Source organism: Schistocerca piceifrons, chromosome 2, assembly GCF_021461385.2.
Source record: "Schistocerca piceifrons isolate TAMUIC-IGC-003096 chromosome 2, iqSchPice1.1, whole genome shotgun sequence".
NCBI lineage: Eukaryota > Metazoa > Arthropoda > Insecta > Orthoptera > Acrididae > Schistocerca > Schistocerca piceifrons.
In genome coordinates this window covers 146418915-146433284 of record NC_060139.1, presented here as the reverse complement: position 1 = coordinate 146433284, position 14370 = coordinate 146418915, and the positions used below count along the sequence as shown (strand labels likewise).

Genomic DNA, 14370 nt, shown 5'->3' with positions numbered 1-14370 from the left:
TTGGCTTTCTTGCTCCTGTCACTCTCTTTGTTGTTTCCCAGTCGTGAATTCATTTACCAACTGGAGACTGAAATTACTGCCATGTCTAGAACATTATAAAAGAAATGCGTTGGCCACCTCGTACAAACAACCTTATTTGGAAAATTGTGAATCATTTGATCGATGACGTCACACTATAATTTGTGGTGTTACAAAAGCTAGTAATTTCTTTGTTCTTTCCTTCTTTGCTCACCGCTACTCCAGGAAGTAGTGTGCGTAGAGTAATGACATTCTTATTCTTCTTTCCTTGGTATACTGTTATGCTGCATTCTGGCTTAGTCTTTTTCAGGATGATGATGGAATATAGGCCATAAATGTTCTTAAAACAGTTGGAAAATTCTGGGCAAATCTTTTTCTTTGTTTCTTTAAGTGACATTTGATGCTGTTGAAGTTCCTTGTCAAGCTGAAGTACCTTCATTGTTTTACAAATGACTGTTGTTGTTGTGGTCTTCAGTCTTGAGACTGGTTTGATGCAGCTCTCCATGCTAATCTAGCCTGTGCAAGGTCCTTCATCTCCCAGTACCTACTGCAAACTACATCCTTCTGAATCTGCTTAGTGTATTCATCTCTTGGTCTCCCTCTTCGATTTTTACCCTCCACACTGCCCTCCAGTCCTACAAACCGATCCCTTCTTCTAGTCAAGTAGTGCCACAAACTTCTCTTCTCCCCAATCCTATTCAATACCTCCTCATTAGTTATGTGGTCTACCCACCTAATCTTCAACATTTTTCTGTAGCACCACATTTTGAAAGCTTCTATTCTCTTCTTGTCCAAACTATTTATTGTCCATGTTTCATTTCCATACGTGGCTACACTCCATACAAATACTTTCAGAATAGACTTCCTGACACTTAAATCTATACTCAATGTTAACAAATTTCTCTTCTTCAGAAACGCTTTCCTTGCCATTGCCAGTCTACATTTTATATCCTCTCTACTTCGACCATCATCAGTTATTTTGCTCCCCAAGTAGCAAAACTCCTTTACTACTTTAAGTGTCTCATTTCCTAATCTAATTCCCTCAGCATCACCCGACTTAATTCGACTACATTCCATTATCCTCATTTTGCTTTTGTTGATGTTCATCTTATATCCTCCTTTCAAGACATTGTCCATTCCGTTCAACTGCTCTTCCAAGTCCTTTGCTGTCTCTGACAGAATTACAATGTCATTGGTGAACCTCAAAGTTTTTATTTCTTCTCCCTTGATTTTAAGACCTACTCCAGATTTTTCTTTTGTTTCCTTTACTGCTTGCTCAATATACAGATTGAATAACATCGGGGAGAGGCTACAACCCTGTCTCACTCCCTTCCCAGCCACTGCTTCCCTTTCATGCCCCTTGACTCTTATAACTGCCATCTGGTTTCTGTACAAATTTTAAATAGCCTTTCGCTCCATGTATTTTACCCCTGCCACCTTTAGAATTTGAAAGAGAGTATTCCAGTCAACATTGTCAAAAGCTTTCTCTAAGTCTACAAATGCTAGAAATGTAAGTTTGCCTTTCCTTAATCTTCCTCCTAAGGTAGGTTGTAAGGTCAGTATTGCCTCACGTGTTCCAACATTTCTACGGAATCCAAACTGATCTTCCCCAAGGTCGGCTTCTACCAGTTTTTCCATTCGTCTGTAAATAATTCGCGTTAGTATTTTGCACCTGTGACTTATTAAACTGATAGTTTGGTAATTTTCACATCTGTCAACACCTGCTTTCTTTGGGATTAGAATTATTATATTCTTCTTGAAGTCTGAGGGTATTTCGCCTGTCTCGTACATCTTGCTCACCAGATGGTAGAGTTTTTTCAGGACTGGCTCCCCCAAGGCCATCAGTAGTTCTAATGGAATGTTGTCTTCTCCTGGGGCCTTGTTTCGACTCAGGTCTTTCAGTGCTCTGTCAAACTCTTCACACAGTATCGTATCTCCCATTTCATCTTCATCTACATCCTCTTCCATTTCCATAATATTGTCCTCAAGTACATCACCCTTGTATAGACTCTCTATATACTCCTTCCACCTTTCTGCTTTCCCTTCTTTGCTTAGAACTGGGTTTCCATCTGAGCTCTTGATATTCATACAAGTGGCTCTCTTTTCTCCAGAGGTCTCTTTAATTTTCCTGTAGGCTGTATCTACAAATGACTATATGAAGCAAATAATATATTATCCCAATGGCTGCTTGTCCTTACCAAGGTACGGGAAGGTATCACAAATGGTTCTTTGGCGCGATTTTGAATTTCTTGAAATTCCTGCAATATTTCATCAGTGCAGCTGACAACATCTTCAGGTATGACACACACACACACACACACACACACACACACACACACACAGAGCTGAACTATCATTGACGCCTCCTATTTATCCCAACATAAATAGGGAATGCACAGGCACGAAGATGCCAAATTTGGCAACCAGTAGCAAAAATTTCATAATCGGTTGTGGGTATGACAGCTATGCCATCTTCAGATGATGAACCAAAGATTCTGGCACAAGCACAAAGGCTGTTGTTTCTACTATGCACTGCCGTCTGCCGCACCAGTTCCCTCTGTCAGAAGTAATATGCCAAAAAATCTCTGCTCGTATGCAATCATCCTTGTCATTACCATCCAAATATTTAAGTTGATACCAAAGCATCATCCCATATATGACCAATAGTTTCCCTTTGTGGTTGCCATGACTTTTAATATTAGCAGTTCTGGACCCAAGTTTGAAACCAGTACCACTGTTCACAAGTGTTATGGCTCTGCAAATTTCCACCACTTCTTTAATGACAGTACAAAACATGGTTGGTCCAGACAAATGTGTCATCAATTTTTGATGTGTCTGTCTTCCACAGTCTGATGTGTTTGTCCAACATGAATTCCTATTGTTACAGGGAATCTTATGAACACTGTGGCATCTTAACTAACATTTCCTTCATTGAGCACAGAAGAGCTCTGAGTTTCGTTGGCAGATGGAAGAAGCATTTAACTGTATTTGTTCTGTAATCATCCTATTTTCAAAAAAACGCCACTGATGTATGGCAAAACAACTATTCCGGTTTTTCGTCACTTTTTTCCAGTTCTTCACTTTGTAACATGTGCTGGGTATAAGGCATAGTGTATCTCCCGTTCACAGTATCTGCTTTGCAGAACTGTTGTAGTTCATCAGATAGATTGCCTGATTCTGATACAGCTTGTCCTCTGTGCTCGTGTGTGTGTGTGTGTGTGTGTGTGTGTGTGTGTGTGTGTGTGTGTGCATCCGAGCATGTGTGCGTTCGTGTATGTCTGTCTATTGTCGATAAAGGCCTTAATGGCTGAAAGCTATAATTGTGTGAATCTTTTTGTTGTGCCTGTCTTCGACTCAGTATCTCTGCTATATGGGATATGGTGAGTAGCAACTTTCCTTCTTTAATATTGTTACAAATCTTCGTTTTGGGATTCAAAATGATTAACAGTTGCCATACTTACATGTGTTTGTCAGATTAAACTTATTTCTTAAAATTTACTGACCAAACTTTACTTGGACATTTTTCATCCCAAGCTACCTGCATCGAGGAAAAGGTCCAGTAGCATCTCAGTGAGGATACTGATATTATGGTCTTACTGGTGGAAAAGGCAACACAACTGTTATCCTCCCAACCTGATGTACTTAGGCAAGTTGAACCAGCTATAGGACGACTCTGCATATTGTGTACTAAATAAGGACGCAATCGCCAAAATACAATGAAGAACTTTAAAATTCCTCAAGAAAAGCACAATCTCCAATGTTGTGTAATAAAGTTGACAGTTGGTTATAATCCAGCATCTGCCACTAGTTGACTTAGCAAAACTGACAACTATAAAATCTCCTTTTCTTTAATGAATCAGTAAGGTGTATGAGGAATGAGACAGTGGATTTGGAGTCTGAAGGAAATTTGTGCAAAATTTTATGTGGTTTCATGTATTTGTGTATATTTTTATGTATCTGTTTATATTTTTGCATATCTGTAAATGTTTCTGTGTGCCTTTATGCATTTTACTCATCTTTTCACTTATCCAACTCCTCTCACAATCATCAACACCTATTTTGACCACTTCTGCATCATTCTCATTCTGTTTACACAATTCCTACCACAATAGACCTTGCTCCATCTTCCTGCACCAGTTCAGAAAAGTATCCCTTTCCCTGGCTAAAACCCAGTCCCACATCTTGTTCGTCAAATTCTGGTTAAACCATGGAATCTCCCCCCCCCCCCTCTCCCCTCCCTCCTCCCCTCCCAAAAGCCCTCAGTGTAAAGATCCCTTTTGCTGGAACCCACCCCTCCTTTCTTTATGACCTAAACCTTTTCAGTTTCTGCCAATCCCTAGTCCTCACAAACCTGGTACTTCAAAAACGCATCTTCATGGCACAGACGTCACAGAACCACCTATTCCTTTCCGCCAAAGCCCTCAGCTCCACAGAACTTTCAGTTCTATCAAAAGGCCTCACCTTTAGCCTTACACCCAAATTTAATCTCGCTGGACTTGTCAAAGACCTACACTCCTCCTCCTGATTCCTACAATGGAAGCACTTCTTTGCTACCAATCCCTCCAACCAAGACCACCCTAATTCCAACATTTAACCATGCCTCTTCCAGTTCTTATCACCATCCAACTGTGATCCTTCCCTCGTCCCACCTAACCACCCACTGTTCACCTTCCAGGAATCCCTTACCTCCAACTTTGCCTCACCATCCTTCCCCAGGTCTCTTCCTCAGAAAATCAACCTTCCAGTAAAAGAAAGAACACCCAGAAATGACTTAAAAAAAAACCCTGACCTAATGATCCTACCTGCAGACAGAGGTTCCATCACCGTTGTTATGAATTGCAGTGACTGTCTGGTGGAAGGCGTTTGTCAGTTACCTGACTCCTCCAACTATAAACTCTGTCAGAGTGATTCCATCCCAGAAGTCCAACACAATCTCCAGTCCCTGCTTAAAGCCTTAGACCCTTCCCAGAACATCTCCCCTGAATATATTTCCCTCCTCACCCTTATGACACCCCACACACACACCTTCTACATGCTCCCCATAATCCACAAACCCAATCCTGGACACACTATTGTGGCTGGTTATTGTGCTCCCTCTGAAAGAATTTTGGCCCTCATTGACCAACACCCCCAATCAAATACCCGTCAAAGACACTAACCACTTCCTTCACTGACTCTCCACCATTCCCACCCCTTTGCCACCTAGACCCCTACTTGTCACTGTTGACACCGTCTCCCTATACACTAACATCACTCATGCTTACGGTCGTAGCACTGCTGAACACTACCTTTTCCAAAGTCCTTCAGACTCCATATCCACTACCTCATTTACCTTACTGACTTTATCCTAGCCCACAACTACTTCTCCTTTGAAGGGAAGGCTGATACTGATCTTCGGCCTGACATGGCTGCTTGTCCTGTTCCAGAGGTTGCCCCTCAGTCTGCAAGATCCGGGCAGTCGCAGAGGGTGGGCTTACTGGTAGTTGGGAGCTCCAACGTCAGGCGCGTAATGGGGCCCCTTAGGGAAATGGCAGCAAGAGAGGGGAAGAAAACCAATGTGCACTCCGTGTGCATACCGGGGGGAGTCATTCCAGATGTGGAAAGGGTCCTTCCGGATGCCATGGAGGGTACAGGGTGCACCCATCTGCAGGTGGTCGCTCATGTCGGCACCAATGATGTGTGTCGCTATGGATCGGAGGAAATCCTCTCTGGCTTCCGGCGGCTATCTGATTTGGTGAAGACTGCCAGTCTCGCTAGCGGGATGAAAGCAGAGCTCACCATCTGCAGCATCGTCGACAGGACTGACTGCGGACCTTTGGTACCGAGCCAAGTGGAGGGTCTGAATCAGAGGCTGAGACGGTTCTGCGACCGTGTGGGCTGCAGATTCCTCGACTTGCGCCATAGGGTGGTGGGGTTTCGGGTTCCGCTGGATAGGTCAGGAGTCCACTACACGCAACAAGCGGCTACACGGGTAGCAGGGGTTGTGTGGCGTGGGCTGGGCGGTTTTTTAGGTTAGATGGCCTTGGGCAAGTACAGAAAGGGCAACAGCCTCAACGGGTGTGGGGCAAAGTCAGGACATGCGGGGACCAAGCAGCAATCGGTATTGTAATTGTCAACTGTCGAAGCTGCGTTGGTAAAGTACCGGAACTTCAAGCGCTGATAGAAAGCACCGAAGCTGAAATCGTTATAGGTACAGAAAGCTGGCTTAAGCCAGAGATAAATTCTGCCGAAATTTTTACAAAGGTACAGACGGTGTTTAGAAAGGATAGATTGGATGCAACCGGTGGTGGAGTGTTCGTCGCTGTTAGTAGTAGTTTATCCTGTAGTGAAGTAGAAGTGGATAGTTCCTATGAATTATTATGGGTGGAGGTTACACTAAACAACCGAACTAGGTTAATAATTGGCTCCTTTTACCGACCTCCCGACTCAGCAGCATTAGTGGCAGAACAACTGAGAGAAAATTTGGAATACATTTCACATAAATTTTCTCAGCATGTTATAGTCTTAGGTGAAGATTTCAATTTACCAGATATAGACTGGGACACTCAGATGTTTAGGACGGGTGGTAGGGGCAGAGCATCGAGTGACATTATACTGAGTGCACTATCCGAAAATTACCTCGAGCAATCAAACAGAGAACCGACTCGTGGAGATAACATCTTGGACCTACTGATAACAAACAGACCCGAACTTTTCGACTCTGTATGTACAGAACAGGGAATCAGTGATCATAAGGCCGTTGCAGCATCCCTGAATATGGAAGTTAATAGGAATATAAAAAAAGGGAGGAAGGTTTATCTGTTTAGCAAGAGTAATAGAAGGCAGATTTCAGACTACCTAACAGATCAAAACGAAAATTTCTGTTCCGACACTGACAATGTTGAGTGTTTATGGAAAAAGTTCAAGGCAATCGTAAAATGCGTTTTAGACAGGTACGTGCCGAGTAAAACTGTGAGGGACGGGAAAAACCCACCGTGGTACAACAACAAAGTTAGGAAACTACTGCGAAAGCAAAGAGAGCTCCACTCCAAGTTTAAACGCAGCCAAAACCTCTCAGACAAACAGAAGCTAAACGATGTCAAAGTTAACGTAAGGAGGGCTATGCGTGAAGCGTTCATTGAATTCGAAAGTAAAATTCTATGTACCGACTTGACAGAAAATCCTAGGAAGTTCTGGTCTTACGTTAAATCAGTAAGTGGCTCGAATCAGCATATCCAGACACTACGGGATGATGATGGCATTGAAACAGAGGATGACACGCGTAAAGCTGAAATACTAAACACCTTTTTCCAAAGCTGTTTCACAGAGGAAGACCGCACTGCAGTTCCTTCTCTAAATCCTCGCACAAACGAAAAAATGGCTGACATCGAAATAAGTGTCCAAGGAATAGAAAAGCAACTGGAATCACTCAATAGAGGAAAGTCCACTGGACCTGACGGGATACCAATTCGATTCTACACAGAGTACGCGAAAGAACTTGCCCCCCTTCTAACAGCCGTGTACCGCAAGTCTCTAGAGGAACGGAGGGTTCCAAATGATTGGAAAAGAGCACAGATAGTCCCAGTCTTCAAGAAGGGTTGTCGAGCAGATGCGCAAAACTATAGACCTATATCTCTTACGTCGATCTGTTGTAGAATTTTAGAACATGTGTTTTGCTCGCGTATCATGTCATTTCTGGAAACCCAGAATCTACTATGTAGGAATCAACATGGATTCCGGAAACAGCGATCGTGTGAGACCCAACTCGCCTTATTTGTTCATGAGACCCAGAAAATATTAGATACAGGCTCCCAGGTAGATGCTATTTTTCTTGACTTCCAGAAGGCGTTCGATACAGTTCCGCACTGTCACCTGATAAACAAAGTAAGAGCCTACGGAATATCAGACCAGCTGTGTGGCTGGATTTAAGAGTTTTTAGCAAACAGAACACAGCATGTTGTTATCAATGGAGAGACGTCTACAGACGTTAAAGTAACCTCTGGCGTGCCACAGGGGAGTGTTATGGGACCATTGCTTTTCACAATATATATAAATGACTTAGTAGATAGTGTCGGAAGTTCCATGCGGCTTTTCGCGGATGATGCTGTAGTATACAGAGAAGTTGCTGCATTAGAAAATTGTAGCGAAATACAGGAAGATCTGCAGCGGATAGGCACTTGGTGCAGGGAGTGGCAACTGACCCTTAACATAGACAAATGTAATGTATTGCGAATACATAGAAAGAAGGATCCTTTATTGTATGATTATATGATAGCGGAACAAACACTGGTAGCAGTTACTTCTGTAAAATATCTGGGAGTATGCGTACGGAACGATTTGAAGTGGAATGATCATATAAAATTAATTGTTGGTAAGGCGGGTACCAGGTTGAGATTCATTGGGAGAGTGCTTAGAAAATGTAGTCCATCAACAAAGGAGGTGGCTTACAAAACACTCATTCGACCTATACTTGAGTATTGCTCATCAGTGTGGGATCCGTACCAGGTCGGGTTGACGGAGGAGATAGAAAAGATCCAAAGAAGAGCGGCGCATTTCGTCACCGGGTTATTTGGTAACCGTGATAGCGTTACGGAGATGTTTAATAAACTCAAGTGGCAGACTCTGCAAGAGAGGCGCTGTGCATCGCGGTGTAGCTTGCTGTCCAGGTTTCGAGAGGGTGCGTTTCTGGATGAGGTATCGAATATATTGCTTCCCCCTACTTATACCTCCCGAGGAGATCACGAATGTAAAATTAGAGAGATTAGAGCGCGCACGGAGGCTTTCAGACAGTCGTTCTTCCCGCGAACCATACGCGACTGGAAAAGGAAAGGGAGGTAATGACAGTGGCACGTAAAGTGCCCTCCGCCACACACCGTTGGGTGGCTTGCGGAGTATCAATGTAGATGTAGATGTATATAAACAAATACACGGCACAGCCATGAGCACCCACATGGTACCCTCATATGCCAACCATATTGTGGCCCATCTAGAGAGACCTTCCTGGCCTCCCTAGTCTGGTTCAGGTTCATTGATAATATCTTCATGATCTGGACTTAGAGCCAGACACCTTATCTTTCTTCCTTAACAACCTCAACCCCTTCTCTCCCATCCACTTCTCATGGTCCTCTCCGACCCAGCATTCCACCTTCGTAGATGTTGACCACTACCTCTCTGATGGCTCCATCCACACCTCTTCCACATTAAACCCGCCAACCACCAACAGTACCTGCATTTTGACAGCTGTCATCCTTTTCACACACAAAAATCCATCCCATACAGCCTGGCCACCAGGAGATGGCATATCTGCAGTGACAAAAACTCCCTTGCTCAGTATGGTGGAGCTCTCACCAAGGCCTTCACAGACAGGCACCATCTCTCAGACCTAGTCCGCAAACAGATCTCCCATGCCATTTCCCCTCACAGCCTAAATCCTCCCACCAGCCCCAAGAACCTGCCACATAGGAGAATCTCCTTCATAACCCAGTACCACTCCGGACTGGAACAACTGAACCACAACCTTTGCCAGGGCTTTGATTAGCTATCATCATGCCCTGAAATGAAGGACATCCTACCCAAGATACTTCCCCCCCCCCCTCTTATTGTGGTGTACTGTCGCCCACACATCATCCTAGCCCATCCCCATGCTGCTCCAATACCAACCCCTTGCCCACCCAGTCCTGTCACACGTTTATCCTACCCCGCAAGGGGTCAGGCCATCTGTGAAAGCAGCCAGGTCATTTACCAGCTCTACTGCAATCATTGCACAGCTTTATATTTGTATGACTACCAATCAGCTGTTCACCAGGATTAATGGTCCCTTCCAAACTGTGGCCAAGAGCAAAATAGACCATGCTGTGGCACAACATGCAGCTGAACTTAACACACCTGATTTCAGTGGCCTTTTCACTGCCCGAGCCATCTGGATCCTTCTCTCCACAACCAGCTTTTCTGAACTGTGCAGATGGGCATTATCCTTACAACACATTCTCTGCTCCCATAATTATCCCTATGATAACTACTGCCCCCACATCCTCCACCCCCTCTGTCCTATCATCTCCTCCCCATTCTTATCTCCCACCCTGTTTATTTGACACAGTCTGCCAACACATCCTCCTATCTTTCACTACTCCTCCACTTTTTGTTCCTTTTTTCCACACCTCCTTACCTGGTGATATTCTGGTTCATGCATACTCCATCAGACAGTGTTCCTCTCTCTCCCCACCCGTACACTACTATTCCTTCCCCTTTCCTGCCCTCTCCAGGTTGCTGCTTGCATCCCACGTGATAGTTGCATTCCAGCCCAAGATGCTGGAGTTGGCAGTCACATGTGCATGAGGTGTGCTGGCTTTTGTGTATGAATGGTGCATGTCTCTTCTTTACTGTTGAAGACTGTGGCCGATAGCTTTATGTAGATGTCTTTTAATTGTGCTTGTCTGCAACTTGACATGTCTTCTTTATGGTAAGTAGCAATCTGTCTTTTCCTACATTGTTGTATAATCCTCAAAGGTGGACAAGTATGAGGGGCATTCAATACATAATGCAACCCATTTTTTTTCCTCGGCCAATTTCAGTTTAAAAAAATCTGGAATTTGCTGTGGGACATCGAGGAATATTCCAAGTTCCATTAGGTGGCAGTGCTATACATAGCCTTCAAAATGGCATCTGTAATGGAGGTCCATTCTAAGCAGAGAGCTGTCACTGAGTTTCTTTTGGCAGATAACCAGAGCATCACAGATATTCATAGGCACTTGCAGAATGTCTACGGAGACCTGGCAGTGAGCAAAAGCACAGTGAATCTTAGGGCAAGGCATATATGTCATCATTGCAACTAGATCACGCAAACTTGTCCCATCTCCTGCCTGTCATCTAGCCACACATATCTGTGACTCATGCAGTGTTGGAACATGTGGACACACAGGAGATAGATGGATCACCATGAAACACCTCACTGCACAAATGGACGTCTCAGTTAGTAGTGCAGACACACTCATCCACCAGTTGGGGTACTCGAAGGTGTGTGCCTGCTGTGTTCCTCAATGCCCAACAGAAGACCATAAAGAGCAATGAAGGACCATCTGTGCAGAGTTGATTGTGTGTTATAAGGTTAATTATGACAATTTTTTGTTGAACATCATCACAAGTGGTGAAATCTGTGTTTGTCACTTCAAACTGGAAATAAAACAGCAATGCATGGTGTGGCACCACACCACTCCTCTGAAGACAAGCTCAAAGCCACACCCTCACCCAGTAAAGTCATGGCAGGGGGATTATTCTGTTTTATGTCCTCCCTCATGGTGCAACAATTAACTCTGAAGTGTATTGTACTATCCTTAGGAAATTGAAGGAACAACTTCAGTGTGTTCATCACCACATGAATGCAAGTGTGCTTCTCCTTTTCCATGACAGTGCAAGGCCTCACACAAATCTGCACATGTGAAAGTAGCTCAGAAAACTTTACTGTATTGTTCTTACTTATCTACCCTACAGCCTGGATCTTGTACCTTCCGACATCCACCTGTTTGGCCCAATGAAGGATGCGCTTCACTGGAAGCAGTATGTGGATGGTGGGGAATTTATTGATGCAGCAAGATGTTGGCCAGACATTGATCAGTACAGTGGTACCATGCAAGCATGCAGCCAAAAGACTGGGGAATAATATGGTGTATTGGAATCCTGAAGAAAACTAACCTGCTTTCAGGGGGAGAAAAAGTGTTGCATTACTTACTGAATGCCCCTCGTACATACTCTTACAAAGTCCTGAACACTGTCTACATATTTACATACACTCTGTTGACAAATTGGTTAACACGCAGATGACCACGTGTTGAAAGACAGGCCTGGACTTGTACACTTTACCTCAGCACGCATTTACTGCATCATTAATTGAATGGGTACAAACTTCAATCTACAAGAAGATGGTTAATAAACATGGACTGACTGTAGCATTGTCCTGTTCTCCTACATACAGAAGAGTGTGTTGTTAATTATTGAATTTGGATATTAACTTTTAATTTATGATGGGGAAAAGAGCACAATTAGTGATTATACAATTTTCAATGAGTCAAGAACTAGTCTGGTTTAACTATGTGTTAGATAAGAAAATTGACAAAGTTGTGGGTATTATTTTTTTAATACATTGTTTACTCCCATGGTGATTTCCTAATCTTACCAAAATCGGCTTAAAAAAGTAATCTTCTAGATCAAATAATAAGCAAACTAACATGTTTTTCTTGTGCGAGTAGGCATTTTTGTAATCATAAAAATTAGGGCTACAAAACTAGGTAACGAAATTTAGAAAATAATCACCACTTAAAAAATGGAACATTCCAGAAGATGAAAACTTTAATTATGAATAACTAATTTCATATAATGTTTTTGGAAAAAAAATGCTTACTGAAGAGGGGGACAGAAGGGCTTTCAGACTAAACATAAGTATGCCAATACATTCGGACATATTGAGTAATAAAACTTTATGGAAGTCATATTAAGTAAGAAAGTAGCTGTTTTAGGTAATTCTTGTAGATGTATCATTCAGAAAAAGAGCTAAAATCAAAAAGAAATTATTATTATTATTATTATTACTATTATTATTAGAAATGGAATAAGAACAAATGGATGGTTCAAGCTTGCTCTGTTATGTCCAGTAGGTGTGTAGTAGTATGCAAGGAAAGTGTACTGAAAAATTATCTCTTATCCCTATTAGCACACAAAATGAGTGTTTTGCATAGGACAAATGTGAATGTAAAACTAGGTAAATGAGGAAGATGAGAGTTTAAAAGCCCATTAATATTGAAGTTATTGGAAATGGAGCAGAAACTCAGACTGGACTAGGCTGAAAGAATTGGCTGTCTCCTGTTCAATGATCCATGTCTAAATCTGCCTCAAGTGATTTTCAGAAAGGGCAGGAAACTTAAATCTGAATGTCCAGACAAGCATTTGAATCCCATTCCTACCAAATGTGAGTTAACTGTCGTGATCATGTCACAATACTTGATTTAGGTCAATAGAACCTTTGAGGATGCAACTAGATGACACCAAATAGTTCAGTAATATAGTGTGCAGATTAAAGATGTCATCTCTTTCATCACACTGTGTCAGTCTGAGTAGAGTAACATTCCTTTCTTCTACATTTTTGGCTTCTTTTAAATATAAATTCAAGACATGTTTCTGCAGCGCAGTGTCATTTGCTAACTTTTTCCATTTTCTTGCAGATACTGATACTGTTCCACAAACAGGCAATGCCATACTTCATCTACAGAACACTAAATAGAAATACTGATGATAGTGAAGAAGTCATGCAGTATGCAAGACTGGTTGGTATGAAATGTGCAAGAAGAATGCTGCTTGTGAGGGTTTGATGCTATGTAATATTAGATACACCCAAATGCACGTTAATATGTATAGTGACAGGTGCATTATTTGTATATAGCTGATGTTTGCTAAAAGAAGTTTATTAGAGTGATGTTCATGGAAGAATCTCTGGCTTCTTTAGTAACAAATTAAGAGATAATCCTCCTCTTCTTAAATCTTATTGGCAGGTAGCCATCATACAGCTCTGATTCATAATGTATTTGTTGTGTTCATTGTCAATAAAGTTGTATGTTGTTACTTAATGAGGCTGCCTTCCTGTTTAAGTACCTGACTTGAAATATGTGGTTCTATTTATATTGGCGTGACAGTGCTAATAATTATTTGCAATAGTTTCTTTCCTCTTTTCCTGTTTAACCAATTTATTACATTGCCTTTATATTTTTACTTTATTTTCAAGTACAACAGTTTCTTTAATTTTGCCTTATTAGCACATTTAAGATGCTTCTGAGTGAATTATACATATAAACTATTCTGCTCCTCCATGATAATATTAACATGTGATGTCTCACTGAAAATACAGCACGATTTTCAAACTTGTTTTCCAATTAAATGACTTGGCTTTGTTGTTGTATTTCAAAATAAAACAATGCAGAAATAAAGTGAGTTCAGTTTGGAAATAATGACAGATATTGGGCTTTTCCAAAATGTAATCAGGATATTATGTTTCATGCATTATGATGATTAATGTTTGCAAATTTTAATAAAAAAATGAACTTTGACGAGTTTAATGCATTATGCTCATTATTTCATGTGTTGTCTGTAACATTTTAATTAAATGACCCATTAGGTTAATTATATTCAGTTTCTAAAGCCAGAAAATATAAGTGCAGATAAAATGTTTTGACGTGGCAGTGAAAGAGTTTTGCTAAAATACACTAATTTGATATTTTAGGTCACCGGACTCAGCCTTAGCAAAACCTTAAACTTTTTTATACAGAATCATTTGCCACTATGTAGCTACCATCTACATGTGCCCAGACTGTGGGAAAAAAGAGACTTTTT

The 14370-nt window shown here is 41.9% G+C and overlaps 1 protein-coding gene across 2 annotated transcripts in view; it reads left to right on the top strand.

Moving 5' to 3' along the window:
* The window catches only part of LOC124776731 (arginyl-tRNA--protein transferase 1), a 164208-nt gene extending 150142 nt beyond the window's left edge, over positions 1-14066 (top strand). Inside the window, exon 10 of one of the 2 annotated variants that reach the window (XM_047251850.1) lies at positions 13209-14066. In XM_047251850.1, the coding sequence (XP_047107806.1) occupies positions 13209-13355 (147 nt within the window). In that variant the 3' untranslated portion in view covers positions 13356-14066. The remainder of the gene's footprint in view (positions 1-13208) is intronic. The other variant, XM_047251849.1, reaches the window with a different exon arrangement.
* The last annotated feature ends 304 nt before the right edge of the window (positions 14067-14370 follow it).